Source organism: Heterodontus francisci, chromosome 13, assembly GCF_036365525.1.
Source record: "Heterodontus francisci isolate sHetFra1 chromosome 13, sHetFra1.hap1, whole genome shotgun sequence".
Taxonomy (NCBI): domain Eukaryota; kingdom Metazoa; phylum Chordata; class Chondrichthyes; order Heterodontiformes; family Heterodontidae; genus Heterodontus; species Heterodontus francisci.
The window spans coordinates 26,419,142-26,441,408 of record NC_090383.1 but is presented as its reverse complement, the minus strand read 5'-3'; the positions used below and the strand labels follow the sequence as shown (position 1 = coordinate 26,441,408).

Sequence of the window (22,267 nt, the reverse complement as noted above, 5' to 3'; positions counted from 1 at the left end):
AATTTTTTGCATGGCGGATGGGAGCCGTCCACTGACTGAAAAGTTGGTGGCGATCCAGCCTCCGTCAGACCTGGGGATCCAGTCCATATTTTACGGTCCCCAGCCCCTTAATTGGTCTTAGGTGGGTCTTCCACTTCATTGAGGGAGGAAGTCCCGCCTAACAGAGCTGCCAGCCAATCAGCGGGCCAGCAGCTCTTAGTCCCAGCAGTGCCACTGGGAGTGGTGGCCACTGCTGGGACTACACCCAGCTTCAAGATGAAAAGGAAGGATGGCCCGGAAAAGAGGTACGTTTTTGAGGCCTTTCAGGGGGTGATCGGTCTGGCCCCAGCGAGGCAAGGGGGGGTCGATTGGGGATGACGGGGCACGTTGGGTGTTGGGGGTGGTTGGGGCATCGGGGGTAGCCCTCTCTGGGGCACAGGGTGCCCAATCAGGAGGGCCTCCCTCTCAGGCCGTCAGATGGCTGCCTGCTTTGGTCAGGCACCTTTTCTCAGGCCTGGGCCACCCCCCTGCCAAAGGTAAAAAGGTAAAATCCCCATGGCGGTAGGCAGAGGCCCTGAAGTGGCTGCCAACTGGCCACTTAAGGGCCTTGATTGGAGGCAGGAGTGGGTCAGGAAGGGCCCCCCGAGCCTCCCACTCCATTTTACATCCCACTGCACCCCAATCCCCCTCCCCACCAGCCCGCTCTTTGGGGGAGGGGGGGCATAAAATTCCGGCCATAGTTTTTCTATAGCTACTCTATCAAATCCTTTATTCATATTAAACACGTCAATCAGATAACCCCTTAATCTTCTCTACTCAAGGGAATAACTATGCAAGCTGTCCTCATAATGTAACCCTTTTAGCTCCAGCATCATTCTGGAAAAACTGCCCTGCAGCCCCCTAAAGCCAATATATCCTTCCTGAGGTGCAGCGCCCGTGAACTGAAGCAGGTCGAGAAGCACCAGCTGGAAGGCTTCACCTCTTCGAGTTTTGAAAGAAAAAGGGCTTCAAAATTTTGACACCAGAAGGACTTAACTGCTCAACCCCATCCAATTTGAGAGGACTGTGTGCAAGCGGTAAGGCACCTCAACGTGCTCCTGTCCAGCAGCAGCAGCTGAAAGGCTTCATCTCTGTTGGTCCATCCCACTGGCCTTGAAAGAGAAAGGGAGTCCCTTTTTTCACCCAGGCATTTTCACCCAGCCTCTCTCAGATCCTCTGGTTTGAGGAAACTGGGTGCACGCAGTAAGGCACCTCAATGTGTGTGAGCCAAGCGCAGACCCAGAATCACGGGCAGGAGATATGGTGATAGCACTGCCACCTTATTCAAATAGTCATTGAAGGTTTGCGGCTGCTTCAGCTGCAAGCATTCTGTCTATCATTGTATGGAAACCCCCTGAACGTACTCAAACAATGCAAATGAAGCAGAGACCGGGCGACAGCTGCTTCTTCTTCAGCTTTCCGCTCAGGGAAATAAAGCACAAACTGGTCACCATTTGGCAGAAATTGGCATGATTATGTTGTGCAAGGTTTTACAGAGAATGAACAAATTAAAAGCGGGTATGTTGCTGTTACAACAAAAGGTGATCTGACAACTCCACAGTAAATCTGCAGCATATCTATGCAATAAATGGCAGTGTAATATAACAAGCCATACAAAATTTAAATAAGAAGTCGATAACTGTAATAGTCGTGGTATGTAGACATATGTATTGTTTAATGGGAATATTTGATTGCAGCGGTCCGATAGGCCAGCTAGATTATTTCACTGGAATACATGCGCCCCCGTTGTCTACATTTGAAATTACTCATGTGTCTGGAGTTGAGCCCAAGTGTGACAAAGGACACACATTGTTCATCTCCTACTTGTTGACTGGGTTGCAGTGGTTTTGCAGGAGGTCTCTTTCGTCACGCCAAAACGCACTCAACACTTCAAAATGGCAGAGGACATTCTGAAATTAAAAAAAAAGAGATTCATAATATTTCCAATATTCATGAGGTTGAAAATGATTTAATTGGAATCAGCAGGACTGGTTGGTGCAACTGGTTAGCACATCGCCCTTTCACCTCTGACCCCAAAACAGGTCTGAGTTTTTTTTCTGGCCTGAAAATCCATATTTGATATTAATATGCAGGATGCCAACACTGGGCATGCTGCATGTGGAGTAAAGAAAAGTGCCGAAGTGGTTCTTTGTGAAAGTGCTGGTCATTTTGCTACATGTAACATACAGAGAGCTCTGCCTCCTGTCAGCAAAACTGTTTCTCTTGATTAAAATTAAGTTGAACTTTCAGGAAAACTTTTGCAGTTCAGTGTTCCTAGCTGAGAGTTTCACATGCTGGGAGTATTTATCATGAATTCAGGGCAGGCTATTTGATTTAACTGTGTGGGCACACTGACCTCCAAGCTGTTTTGCGCTCCCTTCATACAAAACTGTGCCTCTTTAATGCAAAACTGTAAAATGCAAAGCCTTTGTGTTAACCTTGAATTTTCCCAGTATTATTCTGGCTGCTACCTCTTGTACATTTTCATGTGTATGTACCTGAGGATTTTCTTTGCTTAATGAGGTAGCCTTGGCTCAGTTGGTAACACTTTTGCCTTTGAGTCAGAAAGTAATGGGTCCACGCCCATTCCAGACACTTGAGCACATAATTTTGGCTAACATTGCAGTCTCAGTCATGAGGGAGTGTTGGAAGTAAATATAGAAAATTCTGGAAATTATTCTGGTCTCCACATCCAGAAAGAGCAATACCAAGATCCCCATGTCACCTCTTCACTGGAAGGCCCATCGAAGCTAGTGAAAATAAGGCACTTAAGTGGACAGCAGAGGGACTTCCACAGGATCAAGGACCCCATCATCAGAAGTCCCGCCCTCAGAGATTTGCCAGCCAATCAGAGGCTGGCAGCTGTAGCACTGCCGCAGAAGCAATGGCTACTGCTGGAGGAGCACCACTGGACCTAGGCCACAGGTAGGTGAGGGTGGGAGGGGTCTTGCGGGGTGGGGATCATGGGGGAGGGGGAGTCGCTAGCAAGGACTCCAACTAGAAAGTAGCAAATATAACCCCTCTAATCAAGAAAGGTGGATGGGGGAGGCAGAAAACAGGTAACTATAGGCTGGTTAGCTTGAGGTCTGTCATGGGGAAGGTGTTAGAATGGATCATTAAGGAGGCTATAGCTGGGCACTTAGAAAAACTCAAGGTAATCGGGAATAGTCAGCATGTTTTTGTGAAAGGGAAATCATGTTTAACCAATTTATTGGAGTTCTTTGAAGGAGTAACATGCGCTGTGGATAAAGGGGAGCCCATTAACATACTGTCCTTGGATTTCCAGAAGGCATTTGACAAGATGCCACATAAAAGGTTATTGCGCAAAGTAGGAGCTTATGGTATGGGGGTAACATATTAGCATGGATAGAAGATTGGCTGGCCGGCAGAAAACAGAGAGTATGGATAAATGGGTCCTTTTCTGATTGGCAGGATGTGATGAGTGGAGTCCCGCAAGGATCTGTGCTGGGGCCTCAACTTTTTACAATGTATATCAATGACTTAGATGAGGGGAGCGATGGCATGGTAGCTAAATTTGCAGATGACACAAAGATAGGTAGGAAAGTATGTTGTGAAGAGAGGGTTGCAGACCGATATAGATAGGTTGAGTGAGTGGGCAAAAATCTGACAGATGTAGTATAATGTAGGAAAATGTGAACTTGTGCACTTGGGCAGGAAGAATAAAAAAGCAGAGTATTACTTAAATGGAGAATAACTGCAGAAGTCCGAGGTGCAGAGGGATCTAGGTGTTCTAGTGCAGGAGTCACAAAAGGTTAGTATGCAGGTACAGCAAGTAATAAAGAAGGCTAATGGAATGCTATCTTTTATTATGAGAGGAATTAAAAATAAAAGTAAGGATGTTATTCTTCAGTTATACAGGGCATTGGTGAGACCACATCTCGAATACTATGTGCAGTTTTGGTCTCCTTATTTAAGGAAGGATATGAATGCGTTGGAGGTAGTTCAGAGGAGGTTTACTGGTTTGAAAACAGGAATGAGCAGGTTGTCTTATGAGGAAAAGTTGGACAGACTGGGCTTGTTTTCACTGGAGTTTAGAAGAGTGAGGGGAGACTTGACTGAAGTTTATAAGATCCTGAAGTTCTTGACAAGGTGGATGTGAAGCAGATGTCTCCTCATGTGGGTGAGTCCAGAACTAGGGGGCACTGTTTTAAAATTAGGGGTCGCCCTTTAAGGACAGAGATGAGGAGAATTTTTTTCTCTCAGAGGGTTGTGCAACTTTAGAAATCTCTGCCTCAGAAGGTGGTGGAGGCGGGGTCATTGAATATTTTTAAGGCGGAGGTAGATAGATTCTTGTTAGGCAAGAGAGTCAAAGGTTATTGGGGGTAGATGGGAGTGTGGAATTCCAAACACAAACCATTCAGCCATGATCTTATTGAATGGTGGAGCAGTCTAAAGGCAGCGAATGGCCCACTTCTGCTCCTAATTCGTATGTTTGTAAGTGGAGGGAGGTGGCTGTCAGTGGGCCCCCGCTCCTGATGCTGGGTCCCTCGTTTAAGCACTAAGTGCCTTTTAACAAGGGACCCACCCCCCACCTCCGACCTCCGCCCACACCCGCAACCTCCGGAGCCGGAAAGCAGCCTGTACTTTCTATGCCATGTTTCCCATGTGGCAACAGGGCCGCCCACCACATGGCTAATTGAGGCTATGGTGAGAAGAGGCCCTTAATTGGGGTTAATTCCCCACTTCAGGGCCTCAATTAATGGTGGGGTGGGCTTTCCCACTCCAGACTAAATTTTGGCAAAGGTGGCATGGTGGCAGGAACCACTCCCACCACCATCCCACCCAATTCTATGCTCTTCCCACCTCCAAACTCGCTGTGGGGGAGAGCATAAAATTCCCCCCAATGTTTCAGGTCTGTAACCGTTCATCAGAACTGGATAAAGTTAGAAATGCAATAGCTTTAAAGCAAGTGGAAGAGGGGAAGCTGGGAAAAAGAACAAAAGGGAAGGTCTGAAATTAGGTGGAAAACAGGAGAGATTAAATGATAAAAGAGATGGTGGTGGAAGGTCAAAGGGACTGGTAATGGGAAAGGTAAAGAAACAAAATATCTGTCTAGATGGTTCTCGCTCCACTGATGCTATCGGAACTCTGAGTATTTCCAGTATTTTCAGTTTTAGATTTGCAGCATCTGCAGTATTTTGCTTTTGTGGAAAGGTTGGAGGTGCCAACTTTTGGATGCGATGTATAAACTGAGACCCTTTTATAAACCCTGTCTGCCCTCTCAGGTGAATATAAAAGATCCCATGGCACCACAGAACAGGGGTGTTCTCCCCAGTGTCCTGGCCAATATTTATTCCTTATTACTTAATTGGTTGTAAAGTGCTTTGGGATGTCCTCAGGTTGTAAAAGGCGCTGTATAAATAAATGCAAGTCTTTTTTTAATGTCTTCTCACTCTTAGACGAAGAAAACGAATGAGAAAATATATATTGAAATATCACTCACCTAATCTTTTATTTCACTTATCTTTTGAGCCATTTTGGCTGGGATTTTGCCAGCCCATTGGAAAATGGCAGCGAAAGGCATCGGGAGCAAGGCCCAACACAGTCCTGCTGCCAGGCCATTCTCCCAGGGGCAGGAATGACAGCAGCGTGGCCACCTGCCGACCAGAGGCTGGCGGCCAATTTAAATAATCAAAAGGCCAATTGACGCGATTTTCCGGGGCCACCAGCATTTGCTGGCGGCAGCACAACTCCCTGCCGCATGGGGAGGCCACCAGCTGCATGGAGGTGGCTTCCCAGCAGCTTCCCATGGGGGCCCTTAGTTCCAGAGGCTCCATGCCCTGAGGAGGGTGCTCCCAGTGACAATGGCTGCCCCTGCGACTCCGTGCAGCTACTGGAGGGGTTACCCCTCTGATCGCTAGGGCCTGCCCGCCAGCGCCCGGCACAGAAATAAATGTTTCCACTCCATTGCGAGGGTGCCTCAATATGGAGGTGCCCCTCTTTCCCCTTGCAGCCTCAGCAGTGGCCACCTCTATCAGTGGCAGAGCCAAGGCTGTGGGGTTACTGGCCCAATGCTTGGAGAGGCAGCCCACCTTCCTTAATTGGACAGAGGGCCCTTTAGGCAGCCACTTAATTGGCCACTGCTGGGAAGATTGCTGCCATGTTCCTGCTGTCCTCCCACGTTGGTGCGTGACCCACATTGGGTCCTGAGGTCCAGGCTATTAATAAGCCACTTCAGGGTATCAATTGACCTCTGGGTGGGAAGGCAGTCTTTGGCCTGTCCTGCCCCCGACAAAACTGCGTTGCGATGGGGAGGTGATGAACCCTCCGCACCCTGCCTCCCATCGCAATATTCTATGGGCACCCCCCCCCCCCCCCCACCTCCGAACCTGTCTCAGGGGGACCCATAAAATTCAAAGAAGCCCATAGGTTCAGCTATATGGGAAAATTATTTTCTGTTTCTATTTTTCATCTAGATGCATTCCCCACCCACACCCCCAACCCCAACCCCCGTACCTCAAACCCACAAAAACAGGATTACATCAGATAATGATCTGTCCTCTCCAGATAAAGTGCCCCTCTTACCTCAGAAGTTCCTGCAGTCTTGGCTATGGAGCAAGACTTCAAATTTTCATCAGCTCCCTTCCTGCACTGCGTCCTTCCCAGCTCAACATCCATAATGTACAATAATCCACCTAAATCCTAGCAAAATACAAGTATAAACAATACTTATTCAGTGACTGCAGTCTGTGAACCATATCTACTATCCTCAGCCTATGAATCCTCCTCAATACTAAATTTTAGCTGTAGCTGTCAATCACATTAGGAATATGTTGGTCATTGGCAAAGCAGTCATTCCAAGTTACCATAATGGCTAAATGCGTTAATGCAAATTTCTGCTCCTGCTTACAGTGGAGCAGGCACTTTCTGTGCTGACAGGAAGCATTTCAAAGTGCACCAGCTGTGTTTGAAGACAATCAAAGAGTGAAATTAGCCTTGACTTGAATCTTGGACAGACAGCAGCAGAATGATGGTCAGACATCATTTTTGATGTCCGTCTAGCCATACAGGCATAATCCTCCAATAATAATTCACATAAATCACCTTCTATTATTGTTGCCTGGAGGAGTAGTGAGCTGCTAGTTGTTCCAAGCAACCCAGCTCCACCCCAGTTTTCAGATGTATGAGCACAGCTACATAGGCAGCAAAGGATGCAGTTCGTGAGTTTGAGGAGGTGGCATCAGGTGAACCCCAAGGCATAGAGTCTTAGAGGCACTGAAGGAGGCCATTTACTCCATCAAGTCCATGGCTGCTCTCTGTGGATCAATCCAGTCAGTCCCATTTCCCCACTCTATCCCCATAGCTCTGCCAGTTTATTAGAGTCATAGAGTCATACAGCACTGAAGCAGGCCCTTCAGCCCATCGTCTCTGTGCCAGCCATCAAGCACCTTCCTATTCTAATCCCATTTTCCAGCACTTGGCCCGTAGCCTTGTATGCTATGGCATTTCAAGTGCTCATCTAAATACTACTTAAATGTTGTGAGGGTTCCTGCCTCTACCACCACTTCAGGCATTGTGTTCCAGATTCCAACCACCCTCTGGGTTAAAAACTTTTTCCTCAAATCCCCTCTAAACCTCCTGCCCTTCACCTTAAATCTATGCCCCCCGGTTATTGACCCCTCCACTAAGGGAAAAAGTTTCTTCCTATCTAATCTATCTATGCCCCTCATAATTTTGTATACCTCAATCATGTCTCCCCTCAGCCTTCTCTGCTCCAAGAAAAACAACCTAGCCTTTTCATGCTCTCTTCATAGCTGAAATGCTCCAGCCCAAGCAACATCCTGGTGAATCTCCTCTGCACCCTCTCCAGTGCAATCACATCCTTCCTATAGTGTGGTGCCCAGAACTGTACACAGTACTCCAGCTGTGACCTAACTAGCATTTTATACAGCTACATCATAACCTCCCTGCTCTTATATTCTATGCCTCGGCCAATAAAGGCAAGTATCCCATATGCCTTCCTAACCACCTTATCTACCTGTGCTGCTGCCTTCAGTGATCTATGAACAAGTACACCAAGGTCCCTCTGACCTTCTGTACTTCCTAGGTCCTACCATCCATTGTATATTCCCTTGCCTTGTTAGTCCTCTCAAAATGCATCACCTCTCACTTCTCAGGATTAAATTCCATTTGTCACTGCTCCACTCATCTTACCAGCCCATCTATATTGTCCTGCAATCTAAGGCTTTCCTCCTCACTATTTACAACACCACCAATTTTCGTGGCATCCGCGAACTTACTGATCATACCTCCTATATTCACGTCTAAATTATTAATGTAGACTACAAACAGCAAGGGTCCCAGCATCGAACCCTGCGGTACACCACTGGTCACAGGCTTCCACTCGCAGAAACAACCCTCGACCATCACCCTCTGCCTCCTGACACCAAGCCAATTTTTAATCCAATTTGCCAAATTGCCCTGGATCCCATGGGCTCTTACCTTCTTAACCAATCTCCCATGTGGGACCTTATCAAAAGCCTGACTGAAGTACATGTAGACTACATCAACTGCTTTACCCTCATCTACACATCTAGTCACCTCCTAGAAAAATTCAATCAGGTTAGTTAGACACAATCTCCCCCTGACAAAGCCATGCTGACTATCCCTGACTAATCCCTGCCTCTCCGTGGAGATTAATCCTGTGTCTCAGAATTTTTTCCAATAGTTTCCCAACCACTGATGTTAGACTCACCAGCCTGTAATTACCTGGTTTATCCTTGCTACCCTTCTTGAATAATGATACCACATTCACTGTCTTCCAGTCCTCTGGTACCTCTCCTGTGGCCAGAGAGGATTTGAAATTTGTGTCAGTGCCCCTTCTATCTCCTCCCTTGCCTCACATAGCAGCCTGGGATACATCTCATCTGGGCCTGGGGATTTACCAACTTTTAAGCCTGCTAAAACAGCTAATACTTCTTCCCTTTCAATTCTAATATGTTTGTATATCACAATCCCCCTTCCTTCTCCATAGTGAATACAGATGAAAAGTAATCATTTAAAACCTCACCTATATCCTCCGGCTCCACACACAGACTGCCACTTTGGTCCCTAATGGGCCCGATTCTTTCCTTGCTTATCCTCTTGCCCTTAATATACTTATAAAATGCCTTAGGATTTTCCTTTATCTTGCCTGCCTGTGTTTTTTCATGTCCCCTCTTCGCTCTCCTAATTCCCTCAAGTGTCTAACCAATTTCCTTTTGAAATCGTTCATCATCTCCGCTTCCACCAAGCTGGTAGGCAGAGAGTTCCCAGTCATTACCATTCGCTGCCTAAAAAAGTTCTTCCTCACATCCACCCTGCATCCCTTGCCCAAAACCTTCAATCTGTCTCCCCTAGTCCTTGGTACCATCAGTTAATGGGAACAGCTTTTCTTTGGGTACCTTATCCAAACCTGTCATAATCTTGTACACCTCTTGCTTTGTTAGCAACTCTCTCCATATGTCCTGCTACCTTCAAAGATCTATGCACATGCACTGCCAGATCCCTCTGTTCTTGCATACTCTTTAGAACTGTACCATTAAGTCTATAGTGCATCTCACTATCCCTTTTTCCAAAATGCACCACCTCACATTTCTCTGTATTAAATTCCATCTGCCACCTGTCTGTCCATTCTGCTAGCCAATCTATGTCCTGTTGCAGTCGATTGGTATCATCCTCACTGTTTGCATCCCCTCCAAGTTTCGCATCAGTGGCAATTTTTTAAATTTTACTCTGTATTCCAATATCCAAGTCATTTATATATATCAGAAGAGCAGTGGTCTGAGCACTGAACTTTGAGGAACAGCACTGTCTAACATCCTCCACTCTGAAAAACATTTACCCAGACCCTCCATTTTCTGTCCTTAAGCCGATTTTTTATCCAAGCTGACACTGACCCTCCTATTCCATGAGCCTCAACTTTGTTAACCAGCCTTTTATGTGGTACTCTGTCAGACACTTTCTTAAAATCCTTATAGACAACATCCATTACATTCCCTTCATTAACCTTCACTGTTACTTCAACAAAAATTTCAATTAAATTAGTCAAGCATGATCTGCCTTTTACAAATCTGTGCTGGCTATCTTTAATAAACTCAAACCTCTCCAAGTGTTTGCTGATTTTTTTCTCTGATTATTGTTTCTAAACCCTTACCCACCACTGATGTTAAACTGGCCAGCCTGTAGTTGTTAGGAATGTCTTTACACCCTTTCTTGTAGGAGGATGTTGCCTTTGTCATTTTCCAATCCTTTGGCACCTCCCGTCTTTCTAGGGGAGATTGGAAGATTATAGCAAGCCCTTCCGCTATCTCCACCCCCACTTCCTTTAGCAACCTGGAATGCAAGCCATCTGAAGCAGACAACTTATCCACTCTAAGCTTAGCCAGCCTTTCCAGTACCTCCTATCAATTTTCACCCCATCCATTACCTCTAAATTCCCACTTCTTCTGATTATTTTGTCAGCATGTTCTTCCTTAGTAAACACAGATACAAAGTACTCATTACAAATTCTAGCCTTGCCCTGGGCCTCTAAGGATATATTAACGTTAATGTTATGAAACATTAACTCTGCTTCTCTCTCCACAGATGCTGCCAGACCTGCTGAGTATTTCCAGCATTTCTTGTTTTTATTAAGGATATATCGCCTTCTTTGTCCCTAATAGGCCCCACCCTGCCTCTTACTACCTGTTTATTATTTATATGCTGGTAGAAGACTTTTGCGTTCTGTAATGTATTCCTATTTTATGAGTATGCCCAGTGCATTACGACAGCAACTCAGCATCACGTGATCTGGCCATCTTGTCCTCGATACTTGAGTGAGGTTTAGCCGAGTTTGATATGAGGCAAAGACAGAGAGATGAAGACTGCAACAACTCAACAGAAAGGATTCTTCATTTATTTTGACTTAGTTTCACTTTCTCTTTGCTACAGCAGCCTCTAGAATGCACAATGAATTTCAAAACACTACAACACCACATCACCACACCAACATTTAAAATAGAAAAAATTAGAGTCCTTGCAAATTTACAGTCCAATATTGCTTGAAGTCCTTACAAAATGTTGCTTGAAGTCCTCACAGTCATCTGATGTGGGAAAAAGGTTCTTCCACAGTAGAACAGTCCATAGTCTAGCTTCAGAAGTAGGTGAAGCTTTCCTTCTCCAGCGAATTTCAACAATTAACGACTTGCAAAAACTTACAATGGAATCAAGCTGACTTTAGAGTTTTTGAGAAGTAAAAGATGTCACAGTTTAACTTCCCTTTCTTCAATTTAAATTACCAGAGATCTCTGTTTTGGCTTGCCTTTTTTTTAGAATTTTGAGAGATAATTAAACAGACTAAAATCCTATTCTTTCAATTTAAATGGTTCAGAGCTCTTTTTCAGGTGTGCTAAACACCACAGCTGTCTGTGTCCTCTGTGTCTGTATTCTGTTGGAACAAACTGTCTTCAACTTAAAAGCCAGTTCAGAATTGAATTGTAACAAATGTATCACTTGCCACTCACTCCCAGTGGCCGTATCTATGCTAACAAGAATGCACTCTTTGAATCGCAGTCTCCAAATGGTTGTTTCTAAGGCAATGAAAATGCACCTTCCTATAACTCCTGAGGCTTGCTGGTTCTTAAAACAATACTGATCTTTTGCAAGCCTTAAAGGTAAACCACATATTCCAGGAAACAAAAAATTCAGGTCCATGACAACATGACCTCCTGCCTCCAATCAAGCCGCCGCACTTTCTTGCTACTGCTCATCAGATGTAGTCATAGAATGAGCGAATCATAGAAAGTTTAAGGCACAGAAAGAGGCCACTTGGCTCATGGTGTCTATGCCAGCTGAAAAATGATCCACCCATTCTAATTCCACCTTCCATCATTTGGTCCATAGCCCTGCAGATTATGACACTTGAGGTGCATATCCAAACTCCTTTTGAATGAGTTGAGAGTTTCTGCTTCAACTACCCTTTCAGGTAGTGAGTTTCAGACCCCCACTACCCTCTGGTTGAAAGACCTTTTCCTCATCTCCCCTCTAATTTTTCTACCAATCACTTTAAATCTATGCCCCCAGTCACTGACCTCACTGCTAAGGTGAATAGACCCTTCACCTCCATTCTATCCAGGCCTCTCAAAATTTTGTACATTTCAATCAAATCTTCCCTCAGTCTTCTCTGGTCCATGGAGAACAATCCCAGCCTGTGTAACCTTTCGTCATAGCTGCATTTTTCCAGTCCTGGCAACATCCTCATAAATCTCCTCTGTACCCTCTCTGGTGCAATTACATCCTTTCTGTAATGAGGTGACCAGAACTGCGCACATCTGAGTTGTACAGATCCAGCATAACCTCCTGCTCATATTCTATACCCCAGCTAATAAAGGAAAGGATTCCATATGCCCTGTTAACCACCTTTTCGACCTGTCCTGCTACCTTCAAGGATCTAAGGACATTCACTCCAAGGTCCCTTACTTCTATTCTTCTCAGTATTTTCCCATTAATTGTGTATTCCTTTGCCTTGTTTGACCTCCCCAAATGCATCATCTCACACTTCTCCAAGTTGAATTCCATTTGCCACTTTTCTGCTCATCTGACCAGACCATCAATATCTTCCTGCAGCCGACAGCTATCCTCCTCGCTGTCTACCACACGACCAATCTTTGTGTCATCTGCAAACTTCTTCATCATGCACCCTACATTTACGTCCAAATCATTAACATATACAACAAAAAGCAGGGGACCCAGTACTGAGCCCTGTGAAACGCCGTTGGAAACATCCCTCCAGTTACAAAAACAGCCGTCAACTATTACCCTTTGTTTCCTGCCACTGAGCCAATTTTGAATCCACTTTGCTGCATTTCCCTGGTTCCTATGAGATTTTACTTTTTAAACCAGTCTGCCATATAGGATCTTGTCAAAAGCCTTGCTAAAATCCATGTAAACCACATCAACTACACTATCCTCATCTATCTTCCACGTTACTTCTTCAAAAAAATTCAATCAAGTTGGTTAAACAAGATCTACCCTTAACAGATCCATGCTGACTATCCTTGATTAACCTGTGCCTTTCTAAGTGACAGTTTATCCTGTCTCTCAGAATAGATTCCAATAATTTGCCCACTACTGAGGTTAGACTGACTGGCCTGTAATTATTCGGTCTATCCCTCGCTCCCTTTTTTAACAGAGGTACGTTAGCAGTTCTCCAATCCTCTGGCACCACACCTGTATCCAGTGAGGACTGGAAAATGATGGTCAGACCCCTCTGCTATTTCCTCTCTTGATTCTTTCAACAGCCTGGGATATATTTCATCTGGCCCTGGTGATATATCAACTTTTAAGGATGCTAATCCCATTAATACTTCCTCTCTCCCTATGTTTATCACATCCAATACTTCACACCCCTCTTCCTTAACTACAATATCTGCATTGTCCCCCTCTTTTGTGAAGACAGACGCAAAGTATTCATTAAGAACAATACCAACATCTTCCTCCCTTACACATAGGTTACCTTTTTGGTCTTTTATGGGCCCTACGCTCTCCTTAGTTATCCTCTTACTCTTAATGTATTGATAAACATCTTTGGGTTCACCTTGATTTTGCTTGCCAATATTCTTTCATGCCCTCTCTTTGCTTTCCTAATTTCCTTTTTGATTTTACCCCTTCACTTTCTATACCCCTCTCAGCTTTCTGTAATATTGTTCTCGGTGTCAGACATAAGCATTCCTTTTCTGCCTTATCTTACCCTGTAATCTCTAGACTTAGCCGTCCCACACTTTTTCTTTGTGGGAACATGCTTACTCTAAACCCCTTGAATCTCCCCTTTGTATACCTCCCACTGCTCTGACACTGATTTACCTTGAAGTAGATGTCTCCAGTCCACTTTCACTAAATCACTCCTCAGTTTAGTAAAATTGGCCTTGCCCCAATTGAGAACTCTAACTTTTGTTCTATCTCTGTCCTTTTCCATAATTATGTTAAAATTGACTGAATTATGATCACTACTGCCAAAATGCTCTCCCACTACCACTCCTTCCATCTGCCCAGCTTCATTTCCTAAAACTAAGTCTAAAACAGTGCCCTCTCTTGTTGGACTTGCTACATTCTCCTGAATGCACCACAAGAATTCTGCTCCCTCAATTCCTTTCACACTAAAACGATCCCAGTTAATATTGGGGTAGTTAAAATCTCCTACTATTACTGCCCTATTGTTCTTGCACTTCTGAGAGATGTGCCTACATATTTGCTCTTCTATCTCCCTCTGACTGTTTGGCAGTCTACAGTACACTCCTAGCAGTGTGATTGCCCTTGTTTTGTTCCTTAGCTCAATCCAAATGGCCTTATTTGATGAATCTTCCAACATATCATCCCTCCTCACATCTGTAATAGTTTCTTTGCCCAAAATTGCCACTCCCTCTTCTTTCTTATCCCCCTCCCTATCACGTCTGAAAACCCTGTAACCAGGAACATAGAGCTGCCATTCATGTCCCTCCTTAAGCCATGTTTCTGTAATAACTATGATATCATACTGCCACGTGTCTATTTGTGCCCTCAGCTCATTTGCTTTATTTGCGATACTCCTTGCATTGAAATAGATACCCTTGAGCACTGCCAAACTCTTTTTTTATTTTCTAACCTTTGTTTCTTCTGCCTTCCAGACTCATCCATTAATTTTCTGCCTTCCATTTTCATTTCTGATTTTGTCCCAACTAAGTCTACCCTCAGGTCCCCACCCCCCTGCCAAACTAGTTTCAACCCTCTCCAACAGCACTGGCAAAACCACTTGCAAGGAACTCAGTCCTGGCTCTGTTCAGGTGAAATCCTTCCGGCCTGTACAGGTCCCATCTCCCCAGAGCCAGTTTCAATGTCCACCCTCACAATGCCTTCCCAGTTCAATAGGGAGGGAATTCCAGAGTGTGGGGGCCAGACAGCTGAAGCAGAAGGAGGGAAGAATTCAAAGAAGGCCATAGTGTATGCTGGGACACAAGATTGGAGGATGTTGCAGAGGTAGGGTGGGGTGAGACAGTGGAGAGATGCATAAATGATCACAAGGATTTTCATTCAATGTGGAAAGAGAAGCAGAGTTAACGTTTCGGGTCAGTGACCCTTCTTCGGAACTGACAAATATTAGAAAAGTCACAGATTATAAGCAAGTGAGGTGGGGGTGGGGCAAGAGATAACAAAGGAGAAGGTGTAGATTGGACCAGGCCACATAGCTGACCAAAAGGTCACGGAGCAAAGGCAAACAATATGTTAATGGTGTGTTGAAAGACAAAGCATTCGTACAGATTAGGTGTAAATACACTGAATATTGAACAGCAGCAAGTGCAAACCTGAAAAAAAAACCTGAAAAAAAAACAGTGGGTAAGCAAACTGAACAAACTAAGATGAAATGAAATAAATGCAAAAAAAAAATTGTAAAAAATGTAAAAAAGAATGTAAAAAAAAAGGAAGAAAAAATAACTAAAAATGAAAGTAAAATGGGGGGCTGTCATGCTCTGAAATTATTGAACTCAATGTTCAGTCCAGCAGGCTGAAGTGTGCCTAATCGGTAGATGAGATGCTGTTCCTCGAGCTTGCGTTGATGTTCACTGGAACACTGCAGCAATCCCAGGACAGAGATGTGAGCATGAGAGCAGGGGGGAGTGTTGAAATGGCATGCAACCGGAAGCTCAGGGTCCTGCTTGCGGACTGAGCAGAGATGTTCTGCAAAGCGGTCACCCAGTCTGCGCTTGGTCTCCCCAATGTAGAGGAGACCACACTGTGAGCAGCGAATACAGTATACTACATTGAAAGAAGTACAAGTAAATCGCTGCTTCACCTGAAAGGAGTGTTTGGGGCCTGGGATAGTGAGGAGAGAGGAGGTAAATGGGCAGGTATTACACCTCCTGCGATTGCAGGGGAAGGTGCCCTGGGACGGGGACGAGGTGGTGGGGGTAATGGAGGAGGGGACCAGGGTGTCGCGGAGGGAACGATCCCTTCGGAATGCTGACAGGGGAAGGGAGGGGAAGATGCGACTGGTAGTGGCATCACGCTGGAGGTGGCGAAAATGGCGGAGGATGATCCTTTGGATGTGGAGGCTGGTGGGATGAAAAGTGAGGACAAGGGGAACCCTGTCACGGTTCTGGGAGGGAGGGGAAGGGGTGAGGGTAGAGGTGCGGGGAATGGGTCGGACACGGTTGAGGGCCCTGTCAACCACAGTGGGGGGAAATCCTCGGTTGAGGAAAAAGGAGGTCATATCAGAAGCACCGTCATGGAAGGTAGCATCATCAGAGCAGATGCGTCGTAGACGGAGAAACTGGGAGAATGGAATGGAGTCCTTACAGGAGGTAGGGTGTGAAGAAGTGTAGTCGAGGTAGCTGTGGGAGTCGGTGGGCTTATAATGGATATTGGTAGACAACCTATCCCCAGAGATGGAGACAGAGAAGTCGAGGAAGGGAAGGGAAGTGTCAGAGATGGACCATGTAAAGGTGAGAGAAGGGTGGAAATTGGAAGCAAAGTTGATAAAGTTTTCTAGTTCGGGGCGGGAGCAGGAAACGGCACTGATACAGTCATCAATGTACCGGAAAAAGAGTTGGGGGAGGGGGCCTGAGTAGGACTGGAACAAAGAATGCTCGACATATCCCACAAAAAGACAGGCATAACTAGGACCCATGCGGGTACCCATAGCGACACCTTTTACTTGAAGGAATTGCGTGGAGTTGAAGGAGAAGTTGTTCAATGTGAGAACAAGTTCAGCCAGGCGGAGGAGGGTGGTGGTGGATGGGGACTGGTTGGGCCTCTGTTCCAGGAAGAAGCGGAGAGCCCTCAAACCATCCTGGTGGGGGATGGAGGTGTAGAGCGATTGGACGTCCATAGTGAAGAGGAGGCGGTTGGGACCAGGAAACTGGAAATTGTCAAAATGACGTAGGGCGTCAGAAGAGTCGCGGATGTAGGTGGGAAGAGACTGGACCAGCGGAGAAAAGATAGAGTCTAGATAGGAAGAAATAAGTTCAGTGGGGCAGGAGCAGGCTGACACAATGGGTCTGCCGGGACAGTCCCGTTTGTGGATTTTGGGAAGGAGGTAGAAGCGGGCTGTCCCGGGCTGTCGCATCTTCCCCTCCCTTCCCCTGTCAGCATTCCGAAGGGATCATTCCCTCCGCGACACCCTGGTCCACTCCTCCATTACCCCCACCACCTCGTCCCCGTCCCAGGGCACCTTCCCCTGCAATCGCAGGAGGTGTAATACCTGCCCATTTACCTCCTCTCTCCTCACTATCCCAGGCCCCAAACACTCCTTTCAGGTGAAGCAGCGATTTACTTGTACTTCTTTCAATGTAGTATACTGTATTCGCTGCTCACAGTGTGGTCTCCTCTACATTGGGGAGACCAAGCGCAGACTGGGTGACCGCTTTGCGGAACATCTCCGCTCAGTCCGCAAGCAGGACCCTGAGCTTCCGGTTGCTTGCCATTTCAACACTCCCCCCTGCTCTCATGCTCACATCTCTGTCCTGGGATTGCTGCAGTGTTCCAGTGAACATCAACGCAAGCTCGAGGAACAGCATCTCATCTACCGATTAGGCACACTTCAGCCTGCCGGACTGAACATTGAGTTCAATAATTTCAGAGCATGACAGCCCCCCATTTTACTTTCATTTTTAGTTATTTTTTCTTTTTTTTTAAAATTTTTTACATTTTTTACTATCTTTTTTTTGCATTTATTTCATTTCATCTTAGTTTGTTCAGTTTGCTTACCCACTGTTTTTTTTCAGGTTTTTTTTTTTCAGGTTTGCACTTGCTGCTGTTCAATATTCAGTGTATTTACACCTAATCTATACTAATGCTTTGCCTTTTAACACACCATTAACATATTGTTTGCCTTTGCTCCGTGACCTTTTGGTCAGCTATGTGGCCTAGTCCAATCTGCACCTTCTCCTTTGTTATCTCTTGCCCCACCCCCACCTCACTTGCTTATAATCTGTGACTTTTCTAATATTTGTCAGTTCCGAAGAAGGGTCACTGACCCGAAACGTTAACTCTGCTTCTCTTTCCACAGATGCTGCCAGACCTGCTGAGTGATTCCAGCATTTCTTGTTTTTGTATCAGATTTCCAGCATCCGCAGTATTTTGCTTTTATTTTCATTCAATGTGTTGGGGGAAAAGGAGGTGGGGACAGAAGCAGTAGGTGAACGGGACTTTGTATGAGATGGGATGCAGACCCCAGAGCTTTAGAGGAGTTGATGTGGGGTGGAGGGTGAGAGACTGGTGAAGACAGTGTTAGAGACGTTATACTTGGGGGTGACAAAGGTGAGAGTGAGGGTTTTGATGGCAGTGGGGTAAGGTAAGATAAGGGAAGAACTGATGTGACAGTCTAGCAACCACTGCTCGGACTCTGCAGTCCTGTGTTTGCTCCAGATTTATAGTACTCATCCTATCTACCTCACCAAGTTGAATTGCTGAGTGAAGCCACTAGGGCTCAAGACCTCTGGTGCATAGCTACCTGAATTGCCCACCCTACCAACCTTTCTGAGTTTAAGTCCAGTGTCCTGAAGGATTTCCACCACTGCTCGTCAATGTGCACTGCCACCATGTGCCATTTACTGCACTACCAGCACTGCTGAGAAAAGAACCACTTTGCATCACAATGCCCGACTTCCTCCTCAAGAATATCATTACATCACAGACCACAATGTGTCATGACAACCAGACATCTCCATCTCTGGCTGTTTGTGAACCACCATTTTCCTGAACAATCTGTTTGATAACAAAACAACAAGAGTGCCTTTAATACAGTAAAATGTCCCAAGTTGCTTCACATGAGAAATTTGACACCAAGCCACATAAGGAGACATTAGGGCAGATGATCAAAAGCTTGGTCAAACAGGTTTTGAGGAGCATTTTAAAAGAGAAAAGAGAAGTAGCAAGCTTTAGAGAGTGGCAGCTGAAGGAACATGTGCCAATGGCAGAGCGATTAAAATCGGGTATTCTCAAGAGGCCAAAATTGGTAGAATACAGAATTCTTGGAGGGTTGTAGAGGATTACAGAGTTAGGGAGGGGTGAGAACATGGAAGGATTTGAAAACAAGTATGAGAACACAGATAAGACGCATGGAAGAAAACACTGCAAATATTTTGGATACTTCTCCTTCGTTTTGGGGCGGCACAGTGACGCAGTGGTTAGCACCGCAGCCTCGTAGCTCTAGAGACCCGGGTTCGATTCTGGGTACTGCCTGTGCGGAGTTTGCAAGTTGTCCCTGTGACCGTGTGGGTTTTCGCCGGGTGCTCCGGTTTCCTCCCACAGCCAAAAACTTGCAGGTTGATAGGTAAATTGGCCATTGTAAATTGCCCCTAGTGTAGGTAGGCGGTAGGGAATATGGGATTACTGTAGGGTTAGTATAAATGGGTGGTTGTTGGTCGGCACAGACTCGGTGGGCCGAAGGGCCTGTTTCAGTGCTGTATCTCTAAATAAATAAAAAAATAAATAAATTACAACATTCTCCTTGTAAAACAGGAGTGGGCCCAAGTTGCTAATGGAGGGGGTGGGGGGAATAAAACAAGCGTCACAACCCATGTGAAGCCAGAGGTGACAACCATGTGACCTTTTAAGGCACGATAAAGCCAGCGGTGCTGCCTATGTGACCTTTTAAGATGTGATGTGACCTTCTCTTTCCTACTGTATACAGATTTCACCTTACCGTTTAAAAGATTCTGAATCCTGGTTTAGTTACCTGCACCTGTGCTGACAGAACTCTAGTGGCTTTGAAAAGATGATCATCCTTTGAGAACGAGTTGTACGACTGTACTGCAAAATCTAGTGAGCTCTGGACTCCCTTGTTATTAGCATCAATGGGTACAGATCCTAATCCCTCCTTCACGGCAGAGACTGAAATGAAAACAATGTTGAAAAGGACACAGCGACATTTCCAGCTGACATCCATGTTTCATGCAGCAAAATGGAATGACTCAACAGCAAGCAACGGCAAGCCCTTATTTGATTGTTTGCTCATTCAACAGAGTGCGTCAGACTACTGCTTTACATCCAGTTGTGTTGTATCCTCTCGCCTGTCTGCATTCTGCTGGACTAATTGGCCTAATCTGCACTTTCTAAGATGCTGATTGTCAAGATGAATAATTAAAATTCAGGAGAAATCGAGTTGCTTAGCTTCTTTCTGAATATAATCATTAACAGAATCACAAATCTCAGACACCAGTTTAACATTTAAATACTGGATTGTTTGCTCAATGGAAGAAATGTTGAGAAACTATACTTTCATCATTAAAGAAAATGTTTAAATAAGGAGACATTCTTAAAAGTGGGTGGCCATTTCTTTAAATAAGATGTTATAAAATGACTGAATTAACAACAGTATTTTGTAAATGTTACTGATTTCATTGGCTGCTTCTGTTTTCCTATGGTTATGTGTTATTTTCCATACAGGTGACCTGAGCCATTCCAAAACCCAATCCATAAATTTAAGAATTTGTAACAGAAGCAATCAACAAGAGTCGATTCTCCTTTCTGGGAGAGCTGAATGCCTGAAGGAGCAGTATACCAAAGGCCACTGTCCCTGTTAGGAGACCAACGGATGCAATCTTCTGGGAATTTGCATAGGTTGGGTGCACTCCTGGCACAGGCCTGCCATCCCAGGCAAGGCCTTGCACTGACAGGCATGTAGCTTTACACCCTTGGCAGCCAACATTAGCAGTTTGAAAGCAGCAGCCAGAAGGTCCTTAGTCCCAAAGAGCATCCTGGTTGCACAGTGTGGGGAGCGGAGAATTTAAAATAACTTGATCATTCTTCTTTTGGGGTGCTCTTCAGACCCCCACAGACACTCCAGTCCTTTGCCAAGGGCCAATTCAAGCCCCAGCTTGTTTAGGCACTCACACAGATGCAGAGAAACTGGAATGTGAGACCTCTGGGAAATCTATGGATAGCCTTCCCCTCCCCCAGCTCTTTCGTAATGCTCATGATGGGTCTGCACCTACTGCAGCCACAGACCACCCTTCACCCGTTTGATGAAGCCCCAGATATCCTGGTGTGGAGACCTGAGGCAACAAAGTTACTGCCCGCCATTTCTTCTCCATTGTACTTGGTGACGGTGCGTTTCCCAAAGGAAACACAAAGGAAAATGGGCCCTCCACCGAGTGGAAATTATTCACAAAAAATTACTAGGCCTAGCCTAGTGCCTGAATCAAAATTTTCCTGTGCAACTTTCAATATCATTGTGCGTACATTCAAACATGAAGCATCAGTCTGCATATCATTAAAAGTCTTGTGTCTAAAGGAGAAAAACTTTCATTTATATAGCACCTTTCAAGACCTCAGGATGCTCTAAAAGACTTTACAGCCAATCAAGTAATTTTGAAGTGTAGTGACTGCTTTAATGTGAGAAACACAGCAGCCAGTTAATGAAGTAGTGATGAAGTAAATGATCAGATCATTTGCTTTTGGTGTTGTTTGAGAGATAAATGTTGGTCACGACACTGAGGAGAACTCCCCTGCTCTTCTCCGAATGGTGCCATGGGATCTTTTACATCCACCTGAGAGAGCAGAGGTGAGCATCTGGGTTTAACTGGAAAATGGCAATGCAGTTCTCCCTCAGTTTGTACTTGTGTCTAGTACCTGTTCATTATGTCCTGACTAGGGACCTACCAAATTCACTGTCGAATTTAACAAATTTCGCGTTCACAGCATTTTAAGAATCATGGATTTCACATAGTTAAATCATAATTTCACAGTGTCATGAAACCATGAAGATGATCTACTTAAAACAAAAAAAAGACGAGGCAGGTTTCTGGTTTCAAATGGCATTTATTGTATACTGAAAAATTATTGTAAAAAGCTGACTATACAGGTCACATTAATTACTCACTGAAGTCAGTGGTTGTGTGATGGAATATAGGTATAATAGGCTTAATTAAGTAGAATTTGGAAATAGTTCGTGTATTATGCCTTTTAGAGTTAAGAATTGAATGGATGATCAGTTTTTAGAACTTACTGACAAGAAGGTAGAGTTAAATATCTCAAGGTCCCTGTTAGAATAGGATTTCTGTTGCCAAGAAATTAGAAGGTAAGCACACACATTGAAATATCCTGTGTGACATCTTAATTAGTTTATGGAGTTGTTGATACACACAAATTGGCTCCGGAGGTGGCTTAAAGGCACCATAAAAAGGCAATTATTGGAATAAGAAGTCAACACAATTATAAACACAATTATAAACATTTTGACCAGATAAAGGCTACAACTTCAGAAAACAGGGGGTTTCCAGTAAAACATTAAGTG

At 45.0% G+C, this 22,267-nt stretch overlaps 1 protein-coding gene and 1 long non-coding RNA gene across 2 annotated transcripts in view; one reads left to right on the top strand and one right to left on the bottom strand.

Annotated features, from left to right (window-relative positions):
* The window catches only part of LOC137376299 (uncharacterized), a 53,134-nt gene extending 32,900 nt beyond the window's left edge, over positions 1-20,234 (top strand). The window contains exon 3 of the long non-coding RNA XR_010976165.1: positions 19,664-20,234. This is a non-coding gene — a long non-coding RNA (uncharacterized lncRNA). The remainder of the gene's footprint in view (positions 1-19,663) is intronic.
* LOC137376298 (cystatin-like) lies at positions 1,675-20,067 on the bottom strand. Its single transcript, XM_068044568.1, has 3 exons — positions 19,709-20,067; positions 6,565-6,681; positions 1,675-1,928 (listed from the first exon to the last, which is right to left on the bottom strand). Exons 1-3 carry the CDS (start codon positions 19,916-19,918, stop codon positions 1,839-1,841), a joined length of 417 nt encoding a protein of 138 aa, XP_067900669.1. The 5' UTR covers positions 19,919-20,067; the 3' UTR covers positions 1,675-1,838.
* Positions 20,235-22,267: the final 2,033 nt, after the last annotated feature.

Coding starts and splice junctions, on each gene's coding strand:
- LOC137376298 (XM_068044568.1), bottom strand. CDS start 19,918: ATGGATGTCAGCTGGAAATGTCGCTGTGTCCTTTTCAACATTGTTTTC. Junction 6,682..19,708: donor TTCTGTCAGCACAGGTGCAG/GTAACTAAACCA, acceptor GTATTTTGCTAG/GATTTAGGTGGATTATTGTA. Junction 1,929..6,564: donor AGACTGCAGGAACTTCTGAG/GTAAGAGGGGCA, acceptor TTTTAATTTCAG/AATGTCCTCTGCCATTTTGA.